This window comes from Rhinopithecus roxellana, chromosome 9 (genome assembly GCF_007565055.1).
Source record: "Rhinopithecus roxellana isolate Shanxi Qingling chromosome 9, ASM756505v1, whole genome shotgun sequence".
NCBI lineage: Eukaryota > Metazoa > Chordata > Mammalia > Primates > Cercopithecidae > Rhinopithecus > Rhinopithecus roxellana.
In genome coordinates, this window is record NC_044557.1 from 11810180 (window position 1) to 11828269 (window position 18090).

General features: G+C 35.3%; 1 protein-coding gene across 5 annotated transcripts in view; it reads left to right on the top strand.

Moving 5' to 3' along the window:
- Positions 1–18090, top strand: part of PCMTD1 (protein-L-isoaspartate (D-aspartate) O-methyltransferase domain containing 1) — a 76321-nt gene that overhangs the window by 38203 nt on the left and 20028 nt on the right. For 2 of the 5 annotated variants that reach the window (XM_010369143.2, XM_010369144.2), the window contains one exon: positions 10891–10993. The exons of 2 other annotated variants lie outside the window; for them this stretch is intronic. In XM_010369143.2, coding sequence (XP_010367445.1) covers positions 10891–10993 — 103 coding nt within the window. Of the gene's footprint in view, positions 1–10890; positions 10994–17025; positions 17218–18090 lie in introns of all 5 variants that reach the window. One more of the 5 variants, XM_030937392.1, reaches the window with a different exon arrangement.

The following is an 18090-nucleotide window of genomic DNA, read 5'->3' on the forward strand; positions in this document are numbered from 1 at the left end:
ATGCTGTAGCATATCTGAGTACTTTATTCCTTTTTGTGGCTGAATGCTGTTTCATCATGTAGATTTACACGTTTTGTTTATCCATTCACCAGTTAATGGACATTTGAGTTACTAGTTTTTGGCCATTATGCATAATGCCATTGTGAACATTTAGGTACAAATCTTTGTGTGGATATACATTTTCATTTCTCTTAGGTAGATTCTTAAAAGAGTAGAATTGCTAACCTGTATGGTAAATTTATGTTTTTAAGAGACCTACAAAGCGTTTTCTAGAGTGGCTGCACCATTTTACGTTCCCACCAATGTTATATGAGGTCCTAGTTTCTTGACATCCTCACTAATACTTGTTACTTTGTTTTTTAAAGAGCGACGTTAGTTGATATAAAGTAGCATTTCATTGTGGTTTTAATTTGCTCTTCCCTAATCACTAATGATATGAAATAGCTGTTCATGTGCTTATGGGCCATTTGTATATTTTTTTGGTGACACGACTAGTCAAATATTTTCCTATTTGTTAATTGGGTTGTTGATTATTGAATTGTAAGTATTCTTTATATATATTTTGGATATAAGTCTTTATCACAAATAGAATTTTCAAATGTTTTTTCATGCTCTTTTAAGTGCCTCTTAAAGAATATTCTTTATTAATTTACTTTAAGCTGAAAGATTAGGGAGATCCAGGGTGGTCAGTTCCCCCATTCCTCACCTCTCATTCTTCTTGGTAAGATAAAACACATTCTGGGCCGGGCGTGGTGGCTCACATCTGTAATCCCAGCCCTTTGGGAGGCCGAGGCGGGTGGATCACAAGGTCAGGAGATCGAGACCATCCTGGCTAACACGGTGAAACCCCGCCTCTACTAATTAAAAAAAAAAATTAGCCAGGCGTGGTGGCGGGCACCTGTAGTCGCAGCTACTTGGGAGGCTGAGGCAGGAGAACGGCATGAACCGGAGAGGCGGAGCTTGCAGTGAGCCGAGATCGCACCACTGTGCTCCAGCCTGGGCAACAGGGCAAGACTCTGTCTCGGAAACACCAAAAAACACATTCTGCAGGTATCAGGGTTTTTCTGTAAGATACCCTGTTTTATGCATCAAAACAAACCTCAGCTTTTCCTCTATACTGTTAACGCTTTTTTTTTTTTTTTAAAGGAAATCTTTTTTTTTTTTTTTTGAGACAGAATCTCACCCTGTTGCCCAGGCTGAAGTGCAGTGATGTGATCTCAGCTCACTGCAGTGTCTGCCTCCCTGGTTCAGTTGATTCTCCAGTCTCAGCCTCCTGAGTAGTTAGTACCACAGGTGTGCATCACCACGCTTGGCTAATCTTTTTTTTTTTGTATTAAAGACGGGGTTTTGCCATGTTGGTCAGGCTGGTTTCGAACCCCTGACCTCAAGGGTTCTGCCCACTTTGGCCTCCCAAAGTGCTGGGATTACACGTGTGAGCCACCATGCCTCGCTCTGTTTTTTTTTTTTTTCTTTTTTTCTTTTTTTTTTTCTTTTTAGGAATTATAGTGTTCTTCTTTGTTTTTTTTTTTTGAGATGGAGTTTCACTCTTGTTGCCCAGGGTGGAGTGCAATGGCATGATCTTGGCTCACCGCAACCTCTGCCTCCCATGTTCAAGCGATTCTCCTGCCTTAGCCTCCCTAGTAGCTGGGATTACAGGCATGTGCCACCACGCCTGGCTGATTTTGTATTTTTGATAGAGACAGGGTTTCTTCATGTTGGTCAGGCTGGTCTCGAACTCCCGACTTCAGGTGATCCACCCTCCTTGGCCTCCCAAAGTGCTGGATTACAGGTGTGAGCCACTGCACCCGGCCTTTTTTTTTTTTGAGGCAGGGTCTTGCTCTTTTGCCCAGGCTGGAGTGCAGTGGTGCCATCTCCGCTCACTGCAACCTCCACTTCCCAGGTTCAAGCAAGTCTCCTACCTCAGCCTCCCAAGTAGCTGGGATTACAGGCATGAACCACCATGCCCGGCTAATTTTTGTATTTTTAGTAGAGACAGGGTTTCACCGTGTTGGGCAGGATAGTCTCAATCTCCTGACCTTGTAATCTGCCCGCCTCGGCCTCCCAAAGTGCTGGGATTACAGGCGTGAGCTACCATGCCTGGCCCATCTGTTTTTGATATGTGATTTATTTGGGGCTTTGTCAGCAAATCTGTTTTGAAAACAACCTTTTATTTTAGGCTAATCACATTTTATGAAATTCATGAAACTGTTTAACTATTTGAACTATTACTTCTTAGTCCTAGTTAGGCTTCTGGGCGTCTTTTTTCTGCCCTTGTGCTCTATATGGAGTTGCCACCACTGTTCTATTTCTTAGATTTTTTTTCCCCCGCACTTACACTGGTTGTGCAGTAGAAGTCATTACTGACAACCACCTCTTTCATTGCTGCTAACTCTGAAAATCAATACCCAGGTGATTTTGTGTTTATGAATAATATTACTGCTGATTATAGAGTAACAGTAAATAATAAAAATAATAAATATTAGGAAACAATACAGGTTTTACAAAGTTTTCATACTAATTTCTTCTGGTTATATTTTTTCATACTATTCTTAGAAGTTAGGTGGAAATTTCTCCAGTGATGTGAAGTGGCTTAGGTGGTTCTCTGAGCATTTTGAGTTTTATCTTTGTGATTAACTGTTTCCCAACCAAGATTGTCTCTGTAGCAAATACAGCCAATCCTTACTATTTGCAAATTTTGTCTCTTGAGAATTCACCTACTTACTAATACTTAATTTGAACTCCCCAAATCAAAACCCACACTGGTTTTATGATCACTTGTGAGCTTGCAGAGAGGAACAAAAATTTTGAGTCTCCTGCTTTGCATCTTCCTAGCTGAGGTAGGATAAAGTGAAGCTCTCTCTGCCTACTTGTCTCCGTGGTCATACAGAGATGACCAAAGGCATGTCACAAGCTCCAGTCTGCACTGGGGCCTGTTGATGACTTGAATCCCAATTCTGGCAACAGTTCGTGGGGTGGCTCAGGCAAGTCACTAACACTTCTTAAGTTTATTTTCTCTTTTGTAAAATAAATAATATAGCCTCTACCAGGATGAGTTCTCAGGATTTAATATTATAATCTGTTTGATATATTTATGTATGTACATATTTTCCTAAGGAGCAACAGTTCATTTTTTTTGCCAATTCAATGTTTGCTGTATTTTTTAGAACATAACTATTATACAGTAAATAATGAGAATTGACTGTGTGTTCCTTCGAGAAAAGTACTAAACCGTTCTGAATTTGTTTCCTTAAGTGTAGAATTTGTGAATCTCTATCTCCCTGTGTAGGAGCTGGCACCTATGGAATTGTCTTTGTTACTCTGTGACACAGTCTTCCCTAGGCTGAGTTGGATGTTGGACTGAATGCGTCAGGTTAGAGCCAGAGGTTGGCTGGAGTTGGCAGGGCTGCTTGGTCTGCTGGAGTTGTTGGTCTCATCTGGAACTTGCCTTCACATTCTCTCTGGATTTGGTTCCTGCAGGGTTAGTCCATCTACCCTCCCACACCCTTGCCAAAAGTTGTTTCCTTGGATTTCACATCTCTATGTGTTATGTTTATAAATCCTTTGTCCTTTTTTGGGAGCAACTTTGACTTTATCCTGTAGTGAAGGGTGAATCTTTCTTCTTTTTTAAAGTAACATCCACGTGCAAAGGATTCATAGATTTCTGCCTCTAAGGTCTGGCAACTAAGCTCTGGACACTCTTGATCTTCCAGGCTGCACTCCCAAGCTGGGTTCTTAAACATGTGGTGCCTGCATCCTGTTTCTTCTCCAGTGTACAGAAGATTCCAGAATTGAAGCCTTTCCCCAACTATTTTTTTCCTGCCCTCTTGCACATGTGACAAAAAGTTACCAAATTCTCCTCTTTCTCCTCTGTTTCCTTTCTTAATGAAGAGCACTTTTTTCTTCTAAATTATATAATGCAGAAGCTTGAGTACCAGTCTCTCCTCTTTAATTTTATTTTGTGGAGTAGGTAACATAATCACAGGGCTGAAAATCCAAAAGTATCAAAAGGAATACTTCGAAGTATTTTCCTTCTCTTCCTCTTGTATATTTTACCTAGTTGCCTCCCCACTTTGATGATAACTTTATAGAGCTCTGAGGACACTGCGATTTTCGCAAGCTTTATAGGGATAGTTGGCTTGGAGTCAGAGCAAATTTATTTAGGAATAAAAGGAAAATATTTGTTGAATTTTGACAGATTTCTGTCAAGCAGCTAAAATTAATAAGAAATTAATTTTGAATGGAATGTACTTAATAACATTTACTTCTGTGGCATATCATTCCCTACCATCAGATAATATAGATTTAACATATTTTTTTGGTCAGGCACTATTTTAAAATCAAGACATGAAAAATATTTTTATGCTTTGTGAATATCATTTGTTTCAGTCTTCATTGTGAACCTTTTAAATTTGAGACCGTAGCTACGTTTATGTACTTTATCATTCTTTAAGCAAGTGTTATATTAGACCCTGTGCCAGCTGCTGAGGATATGGAAATGTTCAAGACACATCTCCTACCCTTGAAATTGTGCGTGATGCTTCTGAACTAGCAATAAAAGTGTGGTGTTAATCTTACTGGCTGTTCTTCATTTAGTCTAGTAAATATTTATTGAGTACTTATGTGAATCTATTACCATGCTGGTCCCAGGTATCTTCATGTACTTCACAAATAGACATGCAGTGGAATGAAAGAGCTGATGAAAATGTCTTCCAGGGAAAACGATTGCATTAAGAAAAATTTGAGACTGGGCGCAGTGGCTCATGCCTGTAATCCCAGCACTTTGGGAGGCCGAGGCGGGTGGATCACCTGAGGTCAGGAGTTCGAGACCAGCCTGACCAACATGGAGAAACCCTGCGTCTACTGAAAATACAAAATTAGCTGAGTGTGGTGGCTCATGCCTGTAAGCTACTTGGGAGGCTGAGGCAGGAGAATCACTTGAAACCAGGATGCGGAGGTGAGGTCATGGTGTTTCACTCCAGCCTGGGCAACAAGAGCAAAACTCCATCTCAAAAAGAAAAAAAAAAAGAATTTGAGTCAAAATCTGAAGGTGTTTAAATTAGCTTTTTAAACTATTCTGTATTATACCTTAACACATTTTTTTCTCAGCTTATTGAATTTGCTTTGTTAGAAATTTAATCTCTGTTTTAATATTACATTGCGCATATTGAGGTATAGTCATAGGTTGTTCTTGACCTATTAGTCTTGAATATTAGCACATTGTGTAGGAATATGTAAATTAACTTATTGTGACATCTGTTCTTGATATTTCGACATTTTAGAGATATAGTTTACTTAGGGCCTTGGTTCCAGTCTCTGTTACTGTGAAACCAACACTTTGAGATCTTTTGTCAACATATTTCTAAGAGTCATGTGTGATAAAAGAGAGTAGCATTTGCATAGGCATAGACTGAGAGGCGGCTGAGGGACTGGAACGTGTTTCTGGTAAATTCCAAGACTTGTTACATGATGCCTTTCCCAAAGCTGGAGAGCAAAGAACAAGGTCTAATCTTACTAGCTTCAGAATGGTTAAGCTAACATGGCAAGACTCAGGACAAATTTGACAGTGTTTGATGTTTTTCCCAATGTGATATAGTTGGATGGGAGAAATAAATACATCTTAATAAGTGTTTGGAATATATTAGAACAGCTTCTCTTAAATGTCTAGTTAATGATTACTTAGCCTTTCGCCAATTGCTCTCCTCCTTTTTCCTTTATTCACCTTTGGTCTATTTTATTTTTGTGCATTATACCACAGGATATTCGTGGAAAGAGTGAAACCTATTCCTGTCAACTTTTTACCCGTTACTCTCCTTGAATACTTACAAAGTTGCTTGTAAATCTTCATAAAGATACCTTATTTTATATAACTAAAATTAGTAATGAAATGTCATTGTAATTTATTGAAAGATCCTTTTATATTTATATTTTAATTCTCATTGACATTATATTAGTTTCATGGAAACCTAATGACTGATCCACCTACTCCCCCTTGTGGTGAATATTTAGTTTTAGCCAAAATACTTTTGCTGGTAGCTATTAATTCTTGATGTTACTTTACTATAATGTGAACAGAGATTTGTATAGTCCAAAACAGATTTTAAAAAATAATTCAAATGGAGCTTTATAATAAGGTGGCTAGTACTGCTCAGCCCCAGTTGCATGTTAGGATTATCTGCAGACCCTGGGTCACACCCTGAGAGATCCCTTTTTATCTGTTTGTGGTAGGACCCAGGCATTTACAGTTTAAATCAAATTAAGTTTAATCTACTTTTAAAAATTAAAAATTCCCAGGTTATTCTAATATGCAGTCAGGGTTGAGAACCCTTTATATAGGTTATAATTATGCTTCTACAACTAACTCTTTCTGTATATGGGGAGAAAGCACATCATAATTTTAAACAACAGGTTATCTGTCTATTACGTTATAGTGTGCCCAGTACTTTTACATAATTTAATGCTTTTTCCCAGGGACTCCTTTTATACAGTGGGAACCGGTCTTATAGTGACTGGTCTTAAGATTATATAACAGGAGGAACTGGGATTGGAAACCAAGACATCTGACCTTTAATCTATCTTTCTCACCATACCAGTATTTTGATCTCAGCGTCTTCAGCTGAAATGAGGGATCTTGAATTATTTCAGCTTTAGAACTTTATGTATTATGAAGTACTTTTTGCCTGTGGCTATGTTCTGTAAACTAGTGTTACACAAAATACTAAAGGCACAGTGAACTTCATTCAGATGCAGTGTGGAACTCTCTGGTTTCCTTGGTCTGCCTCAGTCTTCTACTCATCGGCACCACACTGTCAAACTGTTGGACATTACATGGGGTGAACATAGATATAAATTTAAAAAATTGGTATTGCATAGACACTTGATGCCTAAATCTAATAATTATTGACTTTTATGTACAAGCTTGGGTTCTTGACTAATTGGTAAATGATAAATGAACTAGATTAGATCCAATTATTATAAAATTAGAGCCAATGAATGTGATTCGAAAACTTGAAAGCAGCCTAGATTTTATTATATTTGTTATTGTTCTCAATGGGGATTTGTCAACCTTAAAAATTATTTCTTATGTAAAGATTCCTAGGTATTTCTAATTACTGTGTTTGTTTTAATAAACTTTGGCTTCATTGTATGTTTCTATGTTCTCTTTAATATTTAGCTATTAAAGGTCAACATTTTCTTTTTTTCAAAAATATATGTTACAAAAATTAAGCCCTTGTTTCATAGAAAAATCTTCACATTGGCGAATACAAAATAACATTGGAATTCGAAGTGAAATTTATGCTTCACTTGGCCTGTTAGCATCATCATCTTTTGGATACCATTTCACTTTTTTCCATTGACAACTTGTACCTTTCTATTAGCTGTATATTACTTGTTTGTTTATTTGAACATTTATGCTCTTTTTTAAACTCTTTCAGTAGCCCACTGTTTTTTGATTGAAAAAAGTTACACATGCAAATGGTTAAAACAAACTTTATACAAAAGCATAGAATGATAAAAATGTTTCCTTACCACCCTAGATCTCCTAGCCCCCTTTCTCAGAAGCAGCTATGTATGCTTTTTCAATTTTCTGTTTTATTCTCCTGTTGTCCTATTTAATATAGATACCAAATGTGAGTTGTAATCATCAGCATTGCATTACCTTTTTATACACTTAATGCATTCAAGGTGTATATCACATTCTAAATAAATGAGAGATTGGTGACGTTGCTATTTAAATTCTGCCTTTTATTAATGCATTTTTCTTTTTAATTTACTTTGAACATGTTAGTTACCATTCACATTGTTAAGTAGTTATCATTAGAGATGTGCCTCCGTGTCATTGAAAATTAAACGGTTTCATCTATAAAAAATCATAATTGGTGTTTACATTCAGTATTAATGCATAGCATATTTTACATGTGTATTTTTGTTGTTTGTCAAATCCTTTACATATTAATGAATTGTCTTTATCTTTCATTATTAAATATCTTGTGTCAAGGTAGTATGAAAAACAAGTTATGTGAAAAAAAAGAAATTTTCTTTAAGCTTATTTGCAGAAGTTGACACTTTGCTTTTAGATAATAAGCAGAAAGCAGGAAAAATAAAACGAAAAAGAGACCTGTGGCATCTTTAACTGAGAGCCTAGAACTTTGAAATTCAGACTCTTTCTGTTAATAATGCAGTTTGAACTATGGATTAGAAGCTTTGATTATAGATTCTTAACACCTTTGTTATTATATTTACATATTCTGTCTTATAGGAAGCATAGAGTGCTAGTAGTATTGACCTTTTTAATTGATCTCATCTATGCAGCCCTGGATTTTCTTTTTTCGTAAAAATGTAACTAGATTTTTTTTTTTCTCTCTCTCTGTCTCTCTGCCTCTCTATTTCTTTTTTTTCTTTCTAAAGACACGGTCTCACTCTGTTGCCCAGCCCGGATTGCAGTGACAGGAACATAGAGTCTTATAGGAAACATAGAGTGCCAGCAATATTAACCTTTTTAATTGAACTATCTATGCAACCCTGGTTTTTCTTTTTTTATAAAACATGTAACTAGATTTTTTTTTTCTCTCTTTTTTCTTTCTTCTTTTTTAAAACAAACAAAACCACGGTTTCTCATTGTTGCCCAGCCCAGTGTGCAGTGGCAGGAACACAACTAACTCACTGTAGCTTTTACCTCCTGGACTCAAGCAATCCTCCTGCCTCAGCCTCTCAAGTAGCATGCCCGGCTACTTTTTTGTTTAGTTTATTGTAGAGACGAAGCCTTGCCGTGTTGCCCAGGCTAGTCTCGAAGTCCTAGGCTCAAGCAATTCTCCCACCTCGGCCTCCCAAAGTGCTGGGATTACAGGTGTGAGTCACAGTGCCTGACCCTAGGTTCTTAATGGATAATGAAAATGTAAACGTCTTGTGTTTTATAGTCAATGGATCACCCTAAAAGGAAGAAAGGGAAATTAGGTTTATGTCATAGGATAGTGTTTTTCTTACTGTGTACATAAGTAAGTGTAGCTTTATTTGATTTTTTTTTTTTTTTTTCTGAGACAGAGGCTTGCTCTGTCACCCATGCTGGAGTGCAGTGGCGAGATCTTGGCTCAGTGCAACCTCTGTCTCCTGAGTTGAAGCAATTCTCATGCCTCAGCCTCCCAAGAAACTGGGATTAAAGGTGTGCACCATCACACCTGGCAAATTTTTCTATTTTTAGTAGAGATAAGGTTTTGCCACGTTGGCCAGGATGGTCTCAAACTCCTGGGCTCAAACCATCTGCCCACGTTGGCCTCCCAAAGTGCAGGGATTACAGGCATGAGCCACCACATCCTGCCTGTATTTGAATTATTTTAAATGAGGAAAACTATTTGGCTTTTTAAAACATTTTATATGTTGACACCTATGGAAATTCAAATTCTCATAATGTTCACATTTAATATATTGAAAAGTGACTTCATTGTGTGCTTTTCTAAGTTTAATTTTTTGTCTGCTTTATTATTTTGAATATAAAAGATTTTAGTTTTACTCAGTTTATCTGTAGTAATAGTAATTACAAGGAGTCATAAATGATTTTGGACAGATGTTCCAGTTTTCAGATGAAGGCTAAGAGTTCATAAGGAAGGAAACAAGCAAAAAGTTTAACATTGTTTTAATCAGGGCAATTCATAAAATGTAAAAACATTGCAAAGGAAGTTAATTCTGTTGTGGTTTGATGAATCAAGCACCCGTTTATTTAATTTTCCTATCTGAACAGATTTTTCAAGTAAAATTAGTGTTTTTAAAAAACTATAAAAGTATACTAGGGAAAGGCATTATCCTTATCTGATTTTGGTTTGAAGATTGTATCTAAACATTTTGGTTAAATTTTTATAGTCTGGATATTTCTTAGAAGGCAAAGCATATTTTACATGTACTGTTTGAACATTCAAACGTGACAATTTGTGATTGTGATTTTTTGGTTAAAAGTACCTAATAGTAGAAACAATCCAAATATGCACTGTCGTTTTAGACATTTAGTAGAGGGCACATCCAGTTAAGTATTTCCTAAAGATACTGAAAATAATACACCTTCCAGGTCCAATGTTAAAGGAAAAAATGTTGAGTGGAAAACCTGGTTGGCTCAATTTCAGAAGCTGAAAAGGGATTAACTGTAATTTGTGTGTTATATTCTTATGTGGGTCATGGGGCAGGTTAGCATGTATGTACGGTAGCCTTAGGAGATACTGAGTCCTCGTATTTTCAGTGTGAGCTGGTACTAGGGTGGGGGAAAAGAGCCAGCTGAGAACGCTCTCCTCTATTCATTCCTCTTTTTCTGGGAGGTCGGTCCATCCATGGGCATATATAAAGAGAAATCCTAAGTGAGAAGTGTAAAATATGCTGGATAATGAGGGTCAAGTCCAGCATGCTGCCTGATGGCCACATTCTGCTAGGCCCTGGGAGCTCCAAAAAGCATGGAATGGGGTGGGAATTTAGCCTCTGCTGTCTGGGGATAGGGATGCCCTGAGACATTCATGCAGTATCTGTGTCAGCGCATGTTTTTAAGTATGTTGAATTACGAACTTTTTAGCAAATGATAATAGCAAGTAACTTAAACTTCATTTAGAAATATTGTTCTTTTGGAAGTTTTGTCCTGCCAGATAAGCTCCTCTCTTGGGACGGCTCTGTAGGTTTCAACCTTATGCCTGGTAGTATTTTTTGATAGAAAACTCAGGCGAACTGTTTTTTTTCCTTTTTTACATTAAAGCAATGTACATGGATTTCCATTCAACTTTTAAATCTGTGGCTAGGAGGTATTTGCATATTTCAAGCCATCTTTAAGTACTCCTGTGATGTATAAATGAGCAGAACTTAAAAGAGCTCTGTAAGGGCACATTATTAATATCTTTTATAAAAATGCTGCTACGATTGCAGGTCCTTTTGGAATAAATCATGGGATTGAGCTTCATTCAGATGTGGTGGAATATGCCAAGGAAAAACTGGAGAGCTTCATCAAAAATAGTGATAGCTTTGATAAGTAAGTATTCATATCTATAGTTTTGGTTTGAAATCACTTAATAAATAGATAATATGCAACATGACTATTCTTGAACACTATTATTGATCCTGACTGACTCAATTGAATGCAGCAAAAATCAGTGCACCATAAAATGAGAAAAAGTTAATATTATTCTGTGCTATAACTTTACCTATATGCAATTCTATAGTAAATTATAAATATAGTAATTTTTTGCTACTAGCACTTTATTAGTAATGTTGAATTCATTAAACATTATTCAAGTATCTTTTCTGGAGATACAGTGTAATGCTGTGATTGCAGTATTTGTCTGGAACTGGTTTTTTACCTTTTGGATAGTAATTTAGTAGTTTTGTCCTCTTCAGTTGTAACATAAGAGGTGGTACCTGTCAGTATACAAAGGACTTTAACATATTCAGCTACTTTGTAATACATCCAGAAGAAATGATCATAGAAATACATTGATATGTCTTGTGATAGGATTGTTTATGAGAAATTGGTTTATAAAACCATTGTTTTAAACTCACAATATAACTCCCCTTAGAAGAAACATTGCACAGGCTTTGGTCCTTGGGCTGGTAGGAAAAGTCCATTTGATGTGTAATCCTAAAATTCTGCATTGCTATGGAGCAAGGGCACTTAATGCTGAAATCCATGAGCTCTTTGAAATTGTGTAAAATTTGGAGAGCTTTTACATCTTTCATTTCTCTGTGTATCTTATTTTCAAAGAGAAAAAGTGTTAAAAAGGATAGAAAGCACAAGCTTAGAACAGTCACTTTAAAAGAACGAAGTTTTAGGCAAAAACATTGAGAATTTCAACTTGGCTTGTTGGGAGTGGGCCCTCATTTATCTTCAGCCCTTGGCTATGACCAAAACTTAAAGGAGGGGACTAGATCAGAACTGAGGATTTTTCTCTGGAAAGATCTAGATTGAAGGACAGCACCGGAGAGAAGAAGCCAAAAAACCTTGTGAATATCGTCAGAGGAATGTTTATTTTCCCCCTCCTCCCTTTGCCTTTCCTCCCCTTCCTCTTGTACTTTTGTTTCATTCCCCTTTGCAATCCCAGTTTGTATTTACCCTCTGGCAAGTGGCATTTGATTGGCTGAAGAACAGAACCTGCTGTAATGGAGCAAAATCCTCAGTACTTACAATGAAGGCAAGATCTTGTGTCTACCTAGGTGTGATTGTAACTGTGTTAAAGATTGCAGGCAGGCAGGCAGGCATGGGGCAGTTGGGAAATGCTCAGGTTTTATTTTTACTGTAATTCAAGGATTTAAGCAAGCCACTTGAATTTTCTGCATTAATTTACTGAACACCATCCTATATCTTATTTATGCTTGTCTTTATAAACAACACGTAATGCACATTTTGATTCGTTTTTCAAGGCTTACTGTGTTGGTTCATATCCTATTTCCAAAAGCACGTTTGGCAGAAATAAAAGTTTTTAGTCCAAATTATTTGACAAGACATTTGGATTCAGTTTTAGCATCCTTTTTTGTCTTTATCGTTTCCCTCTGTCTTAAGGATTATAGTAGCATGGTAAGTGCTTAAGATGTAGTCATGAATGTATTTTTATACAGTCATTAGAACTATAGAATTTTGTTCGTTTTATTTAATTGCTGTTAAGTATTTGTTTTGATCTCGAAACAATGTACACAAAAGGGCTCTTTGAGTACATTTGAACTTAGAAAATATAAAAGTATTAGTAAAAGCAAATGTTTGAGGTCTATTTTAAGCTCTGTTGTATATTAGTTATGAATAGATTTCACCTATTAATACATGAAGACACATAATTCCATTTTGGGTCATTAATTGAGCAGAACAGACTCAAGGAAGACTCTTGAATCAGTGAAGCAGCTCTGTACAAGTATCTGTGGAGCTCAAGCTTATTGCTGGCAAGAGGGTATAGTCCTGGGAAACAGTAAAATATGTTGTGATTTGAAGCATTTCTTTGTTGATGTAATTTAAATAATAATCCACAACACAGATAAGTTTGAAGACTACTTATTTAAGTATCCCAATTTTTAAAAATTCTTAAAATTGGTGGGGTTTTTTTTTTTTTTTTGTAATTGTAAAATACTCAAATTTCCCTGGCTTATATTTCTTGAGTTTTGTCATTACTCTCTTACACAGGTTTGTTATTCATAAAATGATGAATCATAAAATACAGTGATGACTGGTATAAATGTTTCTCTGTAATTTTTTATGGCCTTGTTTTAGTTATATGTAGTTGTTTCTAAAGTGTTTGTTACGGCTTATTTTTGAAACAGATTCTTATGTTGATGAACTAGTCTTGAAGAATACAGTTCTGACAATTTTATTATCCTAATCTTCAGTGTACCAAAAACATTCCTGTTATGTGTTTCAGATTATGAAGTAGCTTATATACAAGGAGTAGTAGGTACTAGGAAGGTGTTTCATTTTGCGTAATGTAGTGAGTGGCTGGATTCAGTGTTTTTGTTGTTGTTGTCCCTTCTATACAGTTTGGTTTCAGTGACAAATTATAAAAATGATATTTTTCTTACATGTGTTTTGATTATTTTCAATTTGTCTTGATGTTTGTGGATAATATTTAAACTTATTTTCAAGTTTAAAATATTTTACAAACTTGCTGTGCCAAGTGGTTTTAAAATCTCATTTGTAAGCAGTTTTATTTAATTATGGTACATCAAAATACAGATTTTAGTTAACAAAATATAAGATAACTGAGGAAAATTAATTGCTGTTTATATATTCCTTAGTACCAGATTATCCTTGATTATGTGTAATGGAGAGAGAATAAAAAGCTGAAACCTGATATTCTTCCAGTTTTTTTTATCCTGTCAGTTTGGATCTTTTTTTAATCAGTCCCCTTTTCAAAAGTATTATCATGTCACTTATGGTTTGAATTGCATTTTTAAAGTTTTCTTTTATACATATATTTAAGATCATAGTAAACTCCCAAATACAGTAGAGGGGGAAAAATCCATACACTAATCAGCATTAGAATATATAATGTTAGGTGACCTTTTTAAGAATACAAATACAGGGTGGGTGTGGTGGCTCACACCTGTAATCTTAGCACTTTGGGAGGCCAAGGCAGGTGGATTGCTTGAGCCTGGGAGTTTGAGACCAGCCTGGGCAAAGATGGCGAAACCTTGTCTCTACAAAAAAAAAAAAAAAAAAAAAAAAAAAAAAATTACAAAAATTAGCTGGGTATGGTTGCACATACCTGTATTCCCAGCTACTTGAGAGGCTGAGGTGGGAGGATTGCTTGAACACGGGATGCAGAGGTTGCAGTAAGCCAAGACTGCACCATTGCACTCCAGCCTGGGCAACAGAGTGAGACCCTTTCTCAAAATAAAATACAAATATGTTTTTATGTTGTATAAAGCTTGATTCCTGTGTCTTGAAAGTAGTATTCTTTCTTTAGAAATAAGTAAGTACTCTTAAACTTTCTATGTCTTAGTCTTGTATCAGCAAATGAAATAATGTGGAGAGGCTACTCTGGATTTACTGTATGGAGGTGGGAGGGAAGGGGGAAATTTTATGTCTGATGTATTCCTTTGATACATAGGGTATTTTTAAATTCACTGAAATTGTCTTATAAAAATGATGTGATTTCAAGGGTCCTGTGAAACATTGGCAAGCTTTTCCCACAAATCCCGATTAGTAAATCTTTTAGGCTTGCTAATCTAAATGGTCTCGGTTGCCACCACCTGACTCTGCCTTTGCAGTATAAAACTGTAAACAAATGCCATGAAAATGAACGGACTTGAGGGTATTCCAGTAACACTTTATTTACAAAAACACTTTGTTTATGAGCAGTTGTCTGGACTTGGCCTGCTGTCCGTAGTTTGCTGACTTCTATTGTACTTTTATACACGCTCTCCTAAACATCTTGTGTTTAGCTAGACAAGTAAAGGCCTTTAGGTATCTGGCTTTTGAGAGGGAAGGAGGATATTGGGAAAGTAAAATTATGAGTCAGTATTTGCTCATGTACGGTTAAAAAAAAATCTCCAGCTTTACTTAGAAGAGTACGTTAAAGGAACCTGAATTATAAACTTTTTACCATGTAAATACTTTGAAAATGAATTGATTATTAGTATAGCATTTATTTATAGCCACACATATGTAATACATATACATGTATGTATTTGATTTAGCTCCCTAGAATGCATGCTTTAGAGAGGGCCATTTTCTTGTAAAGCATTAATTAGGCCAATAGATCCTATATTCCTCCCCTTTTAGGTGACTTATAGCTGTGACTTTGAAAGTATGACAGTGTCAGTAGCCAGATGAGTATAATGTAGTTTGAATTATTGGAGATTTTCATTCCATATGAATGGAAGACCATTGTCTCTGTATAGTTTACCATGTAAATGAGTCATGATATGAGTAATGAAAACAATAATGAGATGATTAAAAATGATAGCACCTAATATGTGTTGTCTATTCATTAGTGTTAACCATTCTAAATGTTTTATCCACAGTTCTAGAGACAATATTAATTGGTGTTCACATTTCCCAGATGAGGGTTAGAAAAAGAGGCTATAACCTGAGTCTGGGAGTCTTTTTACTTAGTTCTGTTTGGCTCTTATGATGTAAATGTTGATTTATTCTAATATTTCTTTCCAGCAAGGTACTGCTATCAATGAATTACAGCCTAGCAACTTGGATAGGAAAGTTTCCTAGATAGGAAAGTTGAAGGAGTACTTTTATTTTCATCATTTACTTTTTTCACATTAGAATTAAGGAATGCTGTTAATGTATAGTGTATTTAATTCACTATAGCATTTATATTAAAGAGCATACCTTGTTCATTAATGAAACTTGCCTATGGCATGAATTTTTATTGGGGTCAGAGATGGGTGGGGGAGGCAATTCATTACTCAAATTTAGCTGAGGTATAAGTTTTATATGTAGAGTTAGAGTAGACTTTTGTATTTTAGAAGATTTAGTTGATATGGTCATATCTGCTATCCTAATTTTATTTTAAATTATGTGTTCATTTTTCACATATGATTTGCATTTGAAAATTAGATGCTTCTATATTCTGTCATCTTTTATTTACTTCATCTTCATGAGAATTACATTTATTTAAAGGAGTTTTCCTATATATAATTCATTATATATTCAATATTCAAAATATTTCTCAAATATGTGAACATTTTGGTATTCTAATGTTTAGAAGTAGTTTTATAATAATTGTTAGAGATTATAAATATACTTTAAAGTTATGACAGATATGTGAATACATTTTACAATTATGACAGACATTGAGATGTTGAGAGGGAAATCCTTGAAAATAGTCATCAGGTCTATCGGTTATATATTTTAACCTCTGTTAGAAATGGCATGGGGAAAAATTTCATGGCATCAAGCACATTTTTAGGAGAAGAAATTGTTGAAATACAATTTCAGCAATAAAAGGCTCTCCGTTGTATGACTTATGTGTCACATTTCCTGTAAAATGTTTGGAGATTGTTTTTGTTACTATGAATTTCTCTGATGCTTTCTTTAATGAACAATAACTGTATTTACTTGCAACACATTGCTTGGAATTATTCTGAATTATTCTGAGATGAGTTTGATTCATTTGAAAGGGAAAACACTTGAAAATGTAAAGTTTAGTTTTTCAAAAAATTGTAATTAAATAGCTTCATTATTGATTGTTAGAGTCCTTGAATGGTATAAGTGTATTTGGAGATCAAGAGTTTAACATTTCCCTTGGTTTTCTTCACAATGGAAAAGTCTGAAGTTTTATTTTGTGTTAATAAAGCAGTCATGGCTCTTAAAACTCGAAATGTGTATTTTGACAAAGTATTTCAAGAAAAAGAAGTTTTTGTGATTCATTTGGCAGGTTGTTTTGGATGAGGTGTGAGAACAAGGTAGGATTCTTTTCCACGTCCTTGAAATTTCTTTATTCCACTGGAATAATTGTCTAAAATTTCAATAACAGCATCCTGTGGCACATGATAAACTAGGTGTGCAAATTGTCGGCCCCACTTCAACAGTGTATTGAAGGGGAATGTTGTTTTTTCTACTCTCAGTCAGCTCCTAGACCTAGACTATCCGTCTAAGAGGGAAGCTACAGGGCAAGGCTAGGTCACCCTGATCTCCTAGCAGCTTATCAAAAGAATTATATGGGCAAGTTGGCAAGGTCCCTGCTGTGAACGAAATCATCTGTCCATCTCAAGGTGAAGATATTCCAACCTGCACCTATAAAGAAAACCACTGCTAAGGTAAGTGATTAGAATCCCGGTGTCATTTTGGGCAAGTGTTCGTGTTCTAAACCAAGATATTTATGTGCTCTATATTTCTTCATAAATGATTTTCAGGGTACATTTTATTAAGAGTATGTCAATTACTTTTCCTTATCTGCAAAGAGAGTCTGAGAATATTCATTGGATTTTCAGGTTTAAATCAATAAATGATTATAAGCTTAGAATGAATGATTTTGTGGTTATTATACACATTTCAGGACTGTTGATTTTTTTTTTTTTTCTGTATACATATAACATTTTTGGTAGTGTAATTTAGGAGTATGGGTTATCTCTATCTTGGAAATTTTGTTTTGAACATTTTTTTCAAATAATAAAAATGATTGCTACTTTTTATTTTACTTACAAACATAAAATTTTAATGAACTCCTAAATCAAGTATAACAATTAGGGAAGGAACATACCAACCACTCTTTTGCAAGTAATTATAAACACATATTAAGTATCATTTTAGTAGAATTTTTGCCATTTTTTTCTTCTCAGATTTCGTTTATTGTGTTGTTGATGTAAAAAGGTAGATTTCAGATTTTCTTTCACCATTTTTAACATAATTTATGTGTGTAATTTTATACATAGTATTATTTTGTAATAAACTTGAGAACTTCCGTTGAGTTTATTGTTCAGTCTTAGAGATTATACAGAAATTGTATTTGTAGTTTAAAATAAGTCCTTTACCTCTATAGGTTTATGGAAACTTAGGTAAAATACAGAAGTTAGAAGATAGTCAGAGCTTAAGGAGGAAAAATGTTTATTCTCTACTTTGGAAGAATCAATAGGAGTTGTAATTTACTCTGTTCGATAGCATGGTAGCCACCATCTGTGTCTTGAATCAAT